Genomic DNA, 15,258 nt, shown 5'->3' with positions numbered 1-15,258 from the left:
CTCTGCACTGCAGTTCCCCAGGGGGTAAGAGCCCTGCCCTTCCTCGCTGGGGTGCAGTGAGAATACATACATTGAAAGAGTCAGAGTACTCAGATGGGGCCAGATAAATACCGCTGAAAGACATGACAATGGGATACTTTCCAAATTGGCCCCTGTACAGTGTGTGTGTGTGTGTGTGTGTGTGTGTGTGTGTGTGTGTGTGTGTGTGTGTGTCTCTCTCTCTCTATCTACATTATGAAATTAGGTCAATTTTATAGAAGTCGATTTTTAGAAATTGATTTTATACAGTCGATTGTGTATGTCCACACTAAGCGCATTGAGTCGGCAGAGTGCATCCTCACTACCGTGGCTAGCATGGACTTACGGAGTGGTGCACTGTGGGTGCCTCCATGCATTAAGCTGTGCCCTATCAGTGCGGGAGGACTGCATGAGCTCAGAAATCATGGGTACAGCTTAATGCATGGAGGCATTCAGTGGCAGAGTCCAGGAAAGCATTAAGTAAGCGCGAAGAGCGGCGGCAGGACGCGCTGCTGAAGCTAAAGGGGGAGCAAACGGACATGATGAAGCGTCTGGTGGAGCTGCAGGAAAGCCAACAAGAGCACAGACCCCTGCTGCATCCACTGAATAACCGCCTGCCCTCCTCCCCATGTTCCATATCCGCTCACCAGACGCCCAAGAACGCGGAGAGGGAGGCTCCAGGAACCCAGCCACTCCACTCCAGAGGATGGCCCAAGGAACAGAAGGCTGTCATTCAAACAGTTTAATTTTTAGTGTGGCTACAATAAGCAATGTGGCCTTGTCCTTCCCTCCTCCCCCACCCCACCTGGGCTACCTTGTCCGTTATCTCATTTTTCTTTTTAAATTAATAAAGAAAGAATGCATGGTTTCAAAACAATAGTTACTTTATTTCAAAGTGGGGAGGGTGGTTGGCTTACAGGGAATTAAAATCAACAAAGGGGGCGGCTTTGTATCAAGGAGAAACACACACAACTGTCACACCGAAGCCTGGGCAGCCATGAAACTGGTTTTCAAAGCCTCTCTGATGTGCAGCGCGCCTTGCTGAGCTCTTCTAATCGCCCTGGTGTCTGGCTGCTCAAAATCGGACGCCAGGCGATTTGCAACAACCTCCCACCCGGCCATAAACATCTCCCCCTTACTCTCACAGATATTATGGAGCACACAGCAAGCAGCAATAACAATGGGAATGTTGGTTGCGCTGTCCGACCAACAGCGCCAGCGAGCTTTTAAATGTCCAAAGGCACATTCTACCACCATTCTGCACTTGCTCAGCCTATAGTTGAACTGCTCCTTATTACTGTCCAGGCTTCATGAACGGATCCCCCGAGCTCGTCGCTGGGGAGCAGGAGAGCAGAGTTGCAGGGGAAGCGATGGAGCCGTACACCATGTCCTGGAGGTTGCTAGGAGCCGGGCAGGGAAGATGTTCCTAGAACCCCCGACCAAGCTACATGTCAGACAAGGACGGTTACCAGTCCTACTGCACCGTCTGCTGCCAACAGCACCCAGGAGAACCAGTACGGATCCCCTGAGCTTGTTGCTGGGGAACAAGAGAGCAGAGTTGCAGCAGAAGCAGTGGAGGACGACTGTTAGCAGTCCTACTGCACCGTCTGCTGTGAAGGCAAGGACCTGCTGCTGTGTAGCAATGCCAGCTGCTGCAGGTGCCCCTGTGTCGAATGCTTGGAGGTCTGGGTAGGGCAAGGTACCTCGGCCAAGGCAAAAGAGCAAGAGCCCTGGAGCTGTTACATGTGTCAACCACAGAAGTGCTATGGGATGTTACAGCCCCGACCGGACTGGAATGTATGGCTGCAAGACTTCTTCACCAGCGACAAAGGACAGGAATGTGATGCCCCTAAAATCTAAAAAGGCCCGCACATTTCCCAGAGTCACTACCCTTGATAACAGAACGTCAATGATTGCATTGGCTACTTGGATCACAGCAGCCCCCACGGTAGACTTGCCCACAACAGCAGTGTGACAGTGAGCTGAGCGGGCTCCATGCTTGCCGTGGTATGGTGTCTGCATGGGTAACCCAGGAAAAAAGTCGCGAAAGGATTGTCTGTCGTTGCTTTCACGGAGGAAGGGGCGACTGACGACATGTACCCAAAACCACCCGCGACAATGTTTTTGCCCATTCAGCACAGGGCGTGCTATATGCAAGTTGCTGTGTAGACAAGTCTTGAGAGAGAGAAAAAATAAACTAACAAAATGGAAGATAGGGAAGAAAACTCAGGAATAGGTATCTTTAAATTTCTGGTTTATACCTGCCCATTTCATTGCGTGTGCTGCTGCTGGAAGGTCATTACTCCTTCCAGGACAGTGCTTCTAGGGAGCTTAACCCAGAATTCCAATGGGCGGTGGAGACTGTGGGATAGCTACCCACAGTGCACCGCTCTGTAAGTCGATGCTAGCCACAGTAGTGAGGATGCACTCTGCCGACTTAATGCGCTTAGTGTGGACATATAAAATCGACTGTATAAAATCGATTTCTAAAAATTGACTTCTATAAAATCAACCTATTTTGTAGTGCAGACATACCCTGGGATAGCTTCTGGAGGCCAATACCGTCGATTTGCATCCGCACTACCCCAAATTCGACCCAGCAAAGTCGATTTTACCACTACTCCCCTTGCCGGGGAGGAGTACAGAGATCGATTTTAAGAGCCCTTTAGGTCGACGGAACGGGGTTGGTTGTGTGGACGCATTCATTTTTAAATCAACCTAACGCGGCTAAATTCAACCTAACCCCGTAGTGTAGACCAGGCCTGTGTGTGTGTCCCTAGGGAAGAGAAGAAACAATGCTAATGGCCTGGAGACTTCCAGCAGGTGGGGCATAGAAAGTATGCTGGAAACACTGAGAAAGGTTTGACGGGTGTGTGGAGAGTGAGAGGCAGCAGTGTACTTCCTGCAGCCTGCATGCAAAGCGTCTGTTGTCACCTGGAGCTCAACAGGCACAGGGCTGGATATTTCCCACTGCATCATTTCCTTGCAGAAGTACAAGAGCTCTTCCCACATGGGTGGGGGAGAAGAGAAAGTGCAGGGGGGGACTGGAGGAGGGAGCGTGGCAGTTGAGAAGAGAGAGCAAGGGGAACGGTGCAGTGAAGGAAGGAGAAGGAGAGGATGAATATCTTGGAATGGTTTTTAAGAATCTACGACAGGTGCCAAAGAGGGAAGAGACAGAGAACTGAGCAAGCCAGAGAAGATTATCTGTGAAGACGACAGTGGCAAATATATTCAGGGGTGGTCTACATAATAAGTTGCTGCATGACAAGCCAGGGTGTGAAATGAATGTACAGCACGCCAGCTTGCCACACGCTAACTGGTTGCGTGGACCCTGCTATCACGCACTAAAAGTTCTGTAGTGCACTTTGCTGTACTCCCGTTTCAAACAACCTGATGCACATTTATGTTGTAGATCAGGGGCAGGCAAACTTTTTAGCCTGAGGGCCGCATCGGGTTTTGTAAATTGTATGGAGGGCCAGGTAGGGGAGGGGGTTGTGACCCAGCCCCCACCTCCTATCTGTCTCCCTCCTGGGACTCCTGCCCCATCCAACGCCCCCTGTTCCCTGACAGCCACTCTGGAACCCCTACCCCATCCACACACTCCCACTCCCTGTCCGCTGACTGCCCCCAGAACCCCTGCCCCTGACTGCCACCTGCTGCCCCATCCACCCCCCCTCCTTCCTGACTGCCCCCCAGGACCCCTGACCCCATTCAACCCCCTGTTCCCTGCCCTCTGACCCCACCGCCCCCATCCACACCCCCGCCCCCTGACCACCACCCCGAAATCCCCTGCCCTCTATCCAACCCCCCCTGCTCCCTGTCCCCTTACTGCGCTGCCTGGAGCACCAGTGGCTGGCGGCACTACAGCCATGCCACGCCACCGCCACCACACAGCACAGAGACCGGGTCAGGCCGGGTTCTGCAGCTGCGCTGCCCCAGGAGCTCACAGCCCCACCGCCCAGAGCATTGCGCCGGTAGCGGAGCAAGCTGAGGCTGCGGGAGAGGGGGAACAGCGGGGGAGGGGCTGGGGGCTGGGCAGGACGGTTCCACGGGCCGGATGTGGCCCACAGGCTGTAGTTTGCCCACCCCTGCTATAGATTCACACCCTGGCGTGCTATATGTAAGTTGCTGTGTAGACAAGTCTTGAGAGAGAGAAAAAATAAACTAACAAAATGGAAGATAGGGAAGAAAACTCAGGAATAGGCATCTTTAAATTTCTGGTTTATACCTGCCCATTTCATTGCATGTGCTGCTGCTGGAAGGTCATTACTCCTTCCAGGACAGTGCTTCTAGGACAGGCTAGTTTCATGCTCACCGTTGCGTCCATGTGACCTTGTTTGTATTTGAAGCCGGCCATTCAGTGTTCAGTTATGACCCAATCCCTGGAGCAGTACATGGCAGGGACTAGCTCTTCTTCTGTGGCTGGCATTTGTTTCCTATCTATGGTCTGTCATGATCAATATGAACCCATCAGGGATTCACAAGCTGCTTTGACACGACAGTTCAGCCAGTGGTGTTGGCAGCTGATTTATCAAAGTCTGAACTTGGTCACACCCCCGAATGCCCTAACCCAAGTAACCTGTGTCTGATTCACTTTTCTCCGGGGTGGAGAGCTGTATGCAGCAGTGTATTAGTGCAGAAGGATGGTATGTATACAATCGTTATGCATGCCTGAACAGATACTATCAGCTACCTTTCATTACCACCCTACTCAGTGTGAGAGATCCTTGTTATGCTAAGCAGATAGCCCGGAACCAGAGCTACCTGGTGCATGTGTAGGGATTTCTCCTTACTGCAAATGCTGTTACTGCATTTAGATAAATATTTCCCTTTCCTTATCTAGACCTTCCACCCTCACTGAAGCAACATCCACTGATCAGATGGATGTGTCATGTGCATCTCATGCTTGACAGGATGCTGCTCTCCTTGAGCGTGGTTTTAGCTGCATTTCCCTTTTCAGTGGCCATTAGGGTTTAGAGACAAATTTCATTGGGCGGCAGTGGGTAGGGCACTAGACTGGGAATCAGGAGACCTGGGCTCTATTCTTGGCTGGTCCAAGTCATTTCCCCTTTCTGTGCTTCTGTCCGCCCTGCACTCCCCTTTGCCTGTCTTGTCTATTTAGATTGTCAGCTCTTCAGCACAAGGACCAGGGTGTATGAAAAGGAAGGTTTTTTTTTTTTTTGTATTTAGATCAGATTTTTATTTAAATTAAATACAGGTTGATTATTAAAAATAAACATTTAAAATTAAATTTGAAATTGACAACCTATGTTAAGGCCTACACCTCTATAATCTAATAACATCATTTACATTAAATGCAAAAATAATATTGCACTACATGTTTGCTGCCAAGTGTTAAAGAAAGTCCAACCACTGTCCTGGTGGAAGTCACTGGCTCAGCAACTGGAACCAGAGTTGGTTGAAGTGCTAAACCAGTTTTTGACAGCAGTAGCCTCCTCTGCAAATGCCGAGAGAATATTTCAGTTTATTCAACTAGTCCAGTTCAAGGACTAGTTCGTTCAAAGTTAAGAAAAAGCAGGAAGGCTTGTTTTCCTCTTCCAGTTTATGAATAAAAACTAGGTATGAAAGTATGATCTAGTAGTTCTAAAATCTTGAAGGATGTGGTGAGCACAGTTAGTTCAACACATTACCTACAGAGAATACTTTGTTGCAATAAATCAGTTAATTTTAAATGCAAAATGTGTTTTGGTAAACTTACATAGAAACTAGTATCCAGCATCGTGAATGTAGTTTTATTCAAGTAATTTTAAAAATTGCAAATGCTGGTTTGGGGCGTTTTTAGTTGAATACCAATTTCAATCCCAATGCAGCTTGACACAAATCATGAGTAGAAAATCAATCATCTAGTAAATAAGAAAATTGACCATTTTCTAAGACAATAAAAATAAATGTGTCTAGATATACTGTATCCTCCTGGTTAGCAAAAAGAAGTATCAGATTTAGCGTCAGGGTTCTATTTAGTTGTAAATCAACATGTTTTTAATGGTTACCAACCAATGAGAATCAACTGTTCCTTAGGAAAATAACTAGAAAGTACAAATGCAAAGCACAGCACAATGGGGCCCCAATCTCATTGGAAGTGTCTTGACACTACTGATTGAACTAGATACCCATCAACCAACTAACTTTTCAGACTTAAGCTAGCATGAGACAGTAAACCAAGTATGCACCTTCAACAACCCTGCCTACCTACAGGGCGAGCTTCAAAGAGTTCACATTTATCTTTAATCTGAATAATTGTCTCTGTCTAAAGAACCAACTAAGGTAAGAGGGTTTGTTATGCCTTGAAGGGGCTGATCCTGCAGTGAGTTATGCCTGGGGATTCAGAACTGGGTCTGGGGCTTGAAAGCAGAGTTGGTAAAAATGCAGGAAGAAAGTAATCAAATTCAAGAGCTCGTCTAGCACGTACCGGCTCCAAATGCAAAGAAGAAACTCTTGTCGGGGTACTCCTCCAGCAGGTCCTTCACCCTCTTCCCCATCCTCTCATTGCGCTTATAGATGAGCTCCTGGCGGAAATAGCTGTCTATCTCTTGGGCGGTAATGCGCTCGTTGGGTGGCAGGGTGGCGTTAATGAAATTTGGGACCTAGGCAAGAAAGAAAAATCTTTGTGGGAAATGACTTTATTTCACTGGTGTATTCCAAGGAGACGAAGATTGTCAAGGTGAGGCATTGAGGAGCCTGGCATTCCCCCTTGTCCCCCACAAAAAGCACGTACAGCAGGACAAAAACCACTCTCAGTGGCTTTTTAATAATGCTCCATTTCTCCAAGTATGTGATTTTACAACCTGTGCAACTGAATTTGTTTTAGCTTGATACAAAGAAAACAGACTTTCTGGGTTTGTCAGATGGTAGCTCTTGAATCCTGCTTGTGCGGCTAGAAGAAATCCGTATTTGTCACTGGCTATCTTTAGCTTCATACCTTTTCCTTAACCCTCCCCCCCCCCAAAGCGTTATAAGATTAAGATCATAGGGACAGTGTCACATGAGCCATTTGCCTGCTGTCCTGTAAGTCGCTCTGGCTGGGGGAGAATAATAACGAAGCAACTAGAGTCGGTCAAAAAAATTCAAGATTTTTCCAAAAAAGGGTCAATTTTTTCATTAAAAATGTTCCCATTTTTCAACCAGCTCCATGTGCATCATTTACAAGGTGGTCCCCAGTCCCCTCACACTAGCCCCAAATCCATCTGTGGTTGCCTGCTGCAACTCCCCCCCCCCCCCCCACCTTTTCCATCCTTTGGGACCAAGGTGCACCAGTGCCCAAGGCCCCTGCAATGGCAGGGAAATGATGAAACGAGATATACCCATATAACGCACCCGCACGCTGCAGAGGACGTTGAAAAACCCCTGAGGTCACGGTCAGCCTGACCTGGGGGGAAATTCCTTCCTGACCCCACCCCATATATGGTAATCAGTTTGACCCTGAGCATGCGAGCAAGAACCAGCCAGTCAAGCACCTGAGAGAGAGAATGCTCAGTGCCACCTCAGAGCCCTGGTCCGCCCCATCCAAGTCCCATCTCCAGCTGAGGCCATCCCTGATGCTTCAGAGGAAGGAGATTAAAAAACCAAAATCTCCGAGATTCAAGGGGGCTCGGGGGGAGTAAGTGCTGTAAGAGTGAGGAGTTCCAGGAGGAAGACAGTGTCTTGCTCTTTCCTTCCCCTCGTTGGCTCCCACTTGGTCCTACAGAATTTGGCAGGTTTTGTTTTTTGTTTGTCATTTCTCCACCAATGGGGTGTGAGCACTTCCCAGATCACGTCCAACTCGTTGGGAATTGCTGTTTTAACAGATTTAGACTATTGGGGCCCCAGGGAGGTCACTCTTTGACCTAGCTCACATAGAATCCGTCTCTGATGGCGAGCTTTATGTGGTGGAGAAAAAGGACTCTGATGTAGGTGAAGGGCAACTTGTCCCTCAGACATGTGGCATAGTATCAACAGGGCAGTTCTCGCCTTGGGACAGGAAACAAGGTTAATCGTCTGTAGTAATCTTATAAAATAATCGTGTCTAATCTGTATGGTCATTTGTGAGATGGGGATAATGATGCTCACCTCCTTTGTAAAGCGCTTTGAGATCTGTGGAGGAAAAATGCTACATAAGAACTAGGTGTTATTTATTATCATTGCCAACAATTCACTCAGCTGCAAATGCACCTGGGGCGATGGTGAGGCGTGCACAACAACAAAGAGACAGTGACACGCACACAACACTCAGTGCCAGGAGAGTGGCACAATGGACTGAACGTGACAGTAGCTCCAGTCCCACAGCGCCCCCCACTGAACGTGCTCCGCCACAGAGGGAAATGTCAGAACAGCAGGGCACCCCTCCCACCACCGAGCTCTCACTCAACTCTGGTAGGCAGAACCTCACACTCAGATGTAATCAGAGGTCTAATGTCTGAGGTTATCTAGCCACCACCCTGACAAGGCCAAATGATTCCCTACAGGGCATTTTCTTGTTGTTTATAGTATCGGAGCACTGGGGCTTCCATCGCGCTGCTTGGGAGACTATTCCCACAACGGACTCTACGTGGCCTCATACATTTTTCCTGATATTCACTCTAACCCAATCTTTCTTTGTTTCATCCCAGTTCTCCTACGTAGGTCTTGTCTGCACTACAAAGCCGTACGGCATTAACTCAATCCCCGGAAGGTGGAGGCAGGTACGTACACACCTACATATTATACCAATATAGCTCTTCCCATATGGGAAGTGGAACGGCTATACTGCTATCAAACACTTTTATACACCCATTCTAGTTGCATGCAGGATTGCACTGGGATAATTAACAACTAACAGATTACAGATTAACTAACAGTTACCCCAATACACAAACTGTACACAAATCAGGCCAGGTACACCCTTCTGCCCTCCTACGTAATCCCTCCTACGTAATCCCTCCCCCCCCTTACGCTTACAACACTTCCTCTTAGACACCTCTTTGCTGCTGCAAGGCTCCCCCAAATAACTAGGCTACGGAAGAGCAGGGTTAAATGCAAAGCATGCCCCGTCCCGAGACAGGGCTCCGATACGAACACAACAGCGATAGGAATACATATAAAAACTGCAGAGAAGTGCAAACAATCCAAGAAGCAAAAAGGGCTTGACAAACATGAAGTAGCCAATCCATGAGCCATCACTGTGAGGAGGTCACTGCCCTCCCCACTGCCAAGATGGGGGAAACAGGCATTAAAATGCTTGTGATTTGTCCAGCGCTACATAGGTGCCAAAGTGAGGCTCACACACACGTGTCACTATTCGCACAAAAACCCTGGGCCTGCGCTCCAGTGGGACTAAACTGACTCTTCCCTTATACAGCCTGATGCCAGAGGGGCCTTTAAAAAATAAAAAGGTGACCTCTCGGAGCTTTGGTGCTAAAATTAAACCGTCAGACATCCTGTTTGTCTCAAAGGAAAGCCCAGGGAAGACTCCGCTGTCTACAGGCAACAAGCCAGAGTACAGGACAGAGCATGTTCTGGTCCTGGCTGGAGAGAAAAGCAGCCACTCAAGTCAGCCTGTTAGCAAGCTTTACCTACATTTGCGAAGGGGCTTGTTTAAGGAAAGACCGTGTGAGCTAGTGGTTAGAGAAGCAGACAGAGTGAGAGGATCTTTGTCCTGTTCCTGACTGGCATAACCAGGATCAGCATCTGGCCCAGTGTAAACCAGCTGTAATTCGGATGACATTTCTCCGGATCTACAGCAGTGTTCTCACACGCAGAATCTGGTCCTCTGCCAATGACCTGCTGTGTCATCTGGGGCAAGTGCCACAGGGCCTGATTCTCCCAGGCGCTGAGAGCCCACAAGTGCAAATCAAATCCAGGGGAGTTGGAAGTTGCTCGGCACCTTTGAAACGCAGGCCATGAATCTCTTGCTGCCTCATTCTCCCCATCTGTAGGACGGGGGTGATAATTCTGAACTCACCACCAGGAAAGATTATGGCCTGATTCTCCTCTCCACTGCACTGGTTCCACCGCCCCAGTGAGAGGGCAAGCAGACCCTGTGGTTCTAGGCTGAAGGGGGCAAAGTGTTAACAGCTAAGTAATTGCAACCTGGGGGAGGGAGAACTCAGCAGAATACATGGCAGTGGAGCAGCAAAGGGGTGTTCAACCGGGGCAAAGCTTTGCAGCATAAAACCAACCACCCAAGTGACAAGTTAACATGCTAAAATTAGCAGTGTGGACATTGCAGCTTGGGCGAGAGCTCGGGCTGTCGCGCCCACCCGAGCCCCTGGGTCTGAGCTCGGGCGGCTAGACCAAGTCTCCGCCAGAGCCACACTATCCACACGGCTATCTGAAGCAGACTAGCTTGCCCGGGTCTGTCTCCCTGGGCTGGGAGGGTCACTCCCAGCTGCAGTGTAGACGTACCCTCTTAAGCCTGGTCTACACCAGGAGGTTTTGCCGGCATTGTTGTGTCAGTTAGGAGGGTGAAAGAAATCACACCCCTGACCAACACAGCTAAATCCCTACAATACATGCAGTTATACCAGCAACAATGTCTATTTGCCAGTATAGCGAATTCTGTTTGGGGAAATGGTTTATGCTCTACTGCGTGCTTTTGCCACTATAAATTGCACCTCCACCGGGGGTGACGTGGGGGCGGAGAGGGGTGGAGGACAGATATACCTGTATATCCAGCCTGGCAAACCCTGTTAAGTATACAGCCCCTCCTCAGCACACCTATGCTAGGGAAGCCAGCGTTAACCCCTTGCATGCTGGGAGCCCAGGTGTTGCTGCTGTACCCGGTCACCCTAACACTAGTTTGTATGCTTGGATTGGCTGGACTCCTGAGCAAAGCGTTTAACTCTCTCATGTTGCAAGAAAAGAAAGGTTCAAACTAAGAGGAACGGAACCCCCCCCAAATCCAAATCAGGGACAGCCTGACAAGAAGGCAGGCACAATCATTTGAAACATCCCCCCCATTTCCTCTCCTTCACGTTTCTATGACACCAAACAGAACAATAAGTGGTTCCACTTATTGGTAACAATACTCGGACCTTTTTGGAGTGGAGGCAGCGCTGTCCGTTGAAGGACACTAGCAGAATCAGGGAATTCTCTGGCCGGCGGGGACAGGTGGGAAATACGAGGGGGTGCAGCGGCAAGACTCACTTGAGAAGTGTCATGGCTGAAGATGATGGAGTTGAGGTCCCCACAGTTGTAATGCTCGATAAGGTCCTCTGTCGTATAGGGGGTCTGGAGACTGCCTGCTCGGAGGCTCTCCTGCTGCAAGAGAGTCTGATTCAAAGCAAAGATCACCTGAGGGAGGGAGGAAGGAGGAAAAGACAAAGTTCCTTATAAGTGCTTAACTCACTTGTTGTGAAGATCAATATGAACAAGAACCTTCAACTCTACGCCCACTCCCAGTGTGGTAATCCACATACTTCACCCCCCACCCTTCCTGCAGAGCCACAGCTATTTACAGATCAGAAACAACAGGTCCCCGGCCTTGTGGGGGGTGGATCTATCCTGCCTCCCCTCCTGCTCACCCAAATACAGGAGGCTGTTGGGCTTAGGAGAGGAGATGCACACTGTGGCATCTCTACACATCCCTGGGGGGTGCAATAGGACGAGTGACTCGGTATCTGAAGGAGATCGGGGCCAGGGTAAGGGCTAGCACACTGAAGTGCAACCCATGGAGATAGAGCGGCAGGCAGCAAGCAGAAGGGCCAGCACTGCAGACTGAGGGACCGTTTGTTATCCAGGTATGCAACTTGGGAGGGTGGTGTCTTTCTAGATCCTGGGCTGCTCAAACAGCAGTTGAGGCCAAGAGCACCTGGTGAGAAGAGGACTACTGGGTCTTTTGGGTGCAGACCTCGCTGCAGTTACCATGCCTTTACCACCTCAAGACTAGACCACACACTCTCTGCTTCAGGCTTCCGCTTGGAGCCATTCAGAAGCAGGAGTGAGAAGTAGTATTCTGCAGCAAGCAGGGCTTCACTTAAATCCCAATTCGGGAAAGCACTGAAGAATATGGCTTGAGCCCAACCCTGTTCACTGACTTTGATGGGACAGAAACACGTGCTTAGGAGTTGTCCTTAATACGGATGTTTTCCTGAATTAAGGCCGTAGAGAGCACGTAATGACAGTGCCTACAGTCTGCATTGGCTGCCTGATTGAGTTTCAGTTGGTGGTTTGGGGCTCTAGAAGCTCTAAATGGATTTGGCACCGGACAGACGCTCTATCTCAGCAGGATGGTGCTAACTGCTCTGAACACAGTGCATACACACTGGGTCAGATAAGACATTCCTCTCGTCTGGAGGTTTGCCTTTATTGTTAATATAACCAAGAAAAGGTGATCTTCAGCCTTACCTTGCTCCCAAGCTTGGTTGTTCCCTACGGTTCCCTGGACAAGATCTCTTTAGCCCAGTCCCTAAATCCCTCTGCCTCAGAGACACTCAGCCTTTTACACGCCTCTGCTGTACCCAATAGGAATGACTTGGGCTGACATAAGAGCAAGTCAGCTAAAGATAAAAAACCAGCGTCCTCAGAACCTACGACGCCCCTGTAACACCCTTCCCTTCCCTTCCGCTTCAGGGCAGCTGCTATTAGCAGAGGTGCTGAAGCTGACAGGCCCCTGGTTTAAAGGGGTGAGGCCTTCTCCCACGAGGACAAATCAACTCTGGAACTGGTCCCCTTGCGGTAAGAGGGGCTAGATTTGCTAGCCTCCAGATATTCTGCAAAGCTCATCCTCTCTGCCTTTGGAGCAGAAGACGGGTTGAAGGATGTACCTGGCTAGATATGGAGAGAATTATTCCAGCCTGGGTGGCTTTGTGCCATGTGCTTTGTGGAATTTATTCTTGCTTGTTGTTTATTTCAGGTACTGCAAAAAAGCATCTAGAGCTACTGGTTCTTTTCAACATGAACTAAAGATATAGATATTAATATTGGGTGTTTTTATCATTTTTATTCATTTTTTCCCCAAATAAAACAAATGTACCAAAATACCAAATTCATCAGAATACAAAGTAAGTAAAGAGGATTAGAATAAATATTAATATTGTTAACATCAAATCTACAGGATGTGCGAGGTGGTGAAGTGTAACACCACTCAGAGAAAGAGCTTGTCCAGCTCCTGACTTTGGCATGACCGTAATGTTATTCTGACCACTGCGGATCAGGCTGCCCAGTATCGTTTCACTATTTCCCTGTACTCCCTCGTCTCTGTAGCCATCTGTTGTCACTTGTCTTATACTTGGATTGTAAATTCTCTGGGGCTGGGACTGTCTTTTTGTTTTGTGTTTGTACAGCTCCCACCACACTGGGGTCCTGGTCGAGGACTAGGGTTCTGAGGCAGCATGAGAATACAAATAATAATTTGAGTATTGTGGGATGAGTTTTGGTGTCTATGCATCCATGTATATAAACATATCCAAGCATGCCACAGAGAGATTGTTTTTTTACAAATGTCCCTGCCCAGAGGAAATTTTTTATCCATGCCCAACTATGTAAATAGTGATCTCTGAATGCTACTTGACAGCAGTCTACCTTTCAGATGGAAGTGGGTACCAGCACTGGCCCATGCAGCACCATTACTCCCTTTTCGACAACTACCTTGGCTAAAATCCACACTACAAGAAGGATGTGGAAAAATTGGAAAGAGTCCAGCGGAGGACAACAAAAATGATTAGGGGTCTGGAGCACATGACTTATGAGGAGAGGCTGAGGGAACTGGGATTGTTTAGTCTGCAGAAGAGAAGAATGAGGGGGGATTTGATAGCTGCTTTCAACTATCTGAAGGGCGGTTTCCAAAGAGGATGGAGCTCGGTTGTTCTCAGTGGTACCGGATGACAGAACAAGGAGCAATGGTCTCAAGTTGCAGTGGGATATTGCAGTCTAGGTTGGATATTAGGAAAAACTCTCACTAGGAGGGTGGTGAAGCACTGGAATGGGTTACCTAGGGAGATGGTGGAATCTCCATCCTTAGAGGTTTTTGAGGTCAGGCTTGACAAAACCCTGGCTGGGATGATTTAGTTGGGGATTGGCCCTGCTTTGAGCAGGGGGTTGGACTAGATGACCTCCAGAGGTCCCTTCCAACCTTGATATTCTATGATTCTATTAATAGAACCAGTGACCTCAAGTGGCCTTATTTCCTCCAAATTAGAGATCTCATAAGCACCATCAATGTCTCGCAGAAGACATTACTAATATTTTTTTAAACTGTTTGACTGGTGACCTTTGATGGAAAATATAAAGGTTTCCCCAACCTGTGCTCAGAAGTCCATGGATGCATATACCAAAGGTCAAGATTATAAAACATTGGGAACATGAGATTTAATCATAGAATATCAGGGTTGGAAGGGCCTTAGGAGGTCATGTCAGTTTGTCCCTCCCCATTGTATGTGCCTGCCTTCTGGTCAACGGAGGAGAGTGCAGAGGTTACAGAGCTATGTTCACACAATGTGAAATGATGTTGCCTTCACTACAACCAAACCTGACTGCCTACCCACAAAGAACATTTTAGATCAGTGTATTTGTCTATATAGACAAAATTGGTTTCAATCTCCTCAAGACACAAAAACAGCATTTAACACCCACATTTTTCAGGTACTGCAGGAATTGTTTCTCACGCCAGTAGCACCCCACTAAGAGCATGTCTACCTGGGGAAGTTCAACAAAGTTAAACTGGGTTAACTAAAGGCCTGAATTTAAAGTGCCTCAGGGTAGTTTACACTGCACCCAGGGTGTGATTTGCAACTCGTGTAGACATATCTGCGGTAGCTATACGCTAGCTAGCTTACTAAAAATAGAAGTGAGGACGCTGTGGCACGGACTTCCGTGTGAGCTGCACAAGTAAGCACATACCCAGTGGGGTCGGGGGAGGGGAGGTGAGATGGGGCATCCTCATTTCTATTTCTAGCAGGTTAGCTAGAGTATAACTATGGGTATGTCCACAGGAGTTGCCATGCACACCCCTGGCTGTAATGTAGACGTCCCCGTAGTTAAAATGCATTAACCCCGCCATGGAGGCTCTCATTCAGAAGTTAAATGGCCTTAGTTTTCTTTCACTTAATTCGCTTTGGAAGTACATTAAACTGAAGTGGATTAAGGACACTTCTGAACAAGTGTGTCCACACTGGGACTTCAGGAGCTTTAACTAACGTCCTTTAATTTCACACTTCTGGTTCATTGGATTTAACTTCCTGTATAGGCAAGCCCTAATTGACGCTAAAGACTAGAAGGGGCCTACTGAGACAAAGGCCAGCTCTACACTTTAAATCAGTGGTTCTT

General features: G+C 48.3%; 1 protein-coding gene across 2 annotated transcripts in view; it reads right to left on the bottom strand.

Moving 5' to 3' along the window:
* Positions 1 to 15,258, bottom strand: part of TRABD2A (TraB domain containing 2A) — a 110,821-nt gene that overhangs the window by 28,963 nt on the left and 66,600 nt on the right. For both annotated transcript variants that reach the window (XM_034774532.1, XM_034774531.1), the window contains exons 3-4: positions 11,140 to 11,286; positions 6,449 to 6,623 (exon numbers count right to left, since the gene is read on the bottom strand). In XM_034774532.1, coding sequence (XP_034630423.1) covers positions 6,449 to 6,623; positions 11,140 to 11,286 — 322 coding nt within the window. The remainder of the gene's footprint in view (positions 1 to 6,448; positions 6,624 to 11,139; positions 11,287 to 15,258) is intronic.

Source organism: Trachemys scripta, chromosome 6 (assembly GCF_013100865.1).
Source record: "Trachemys scripta elegans isolate TJP31775 chromosome 6, CAS_Tse_1.0, whole genome shotgun sequence".
Taxonomy (NCBI): Eukaryota; Metazoa; Chordata; order Testudines; family Emydidae; genus Trachemys; species Trachemys scripta.
Note: the sequence above shows the minus strand (reverse complement) of the source record. Positions and strands in the feature narration are given on the sequence as shown.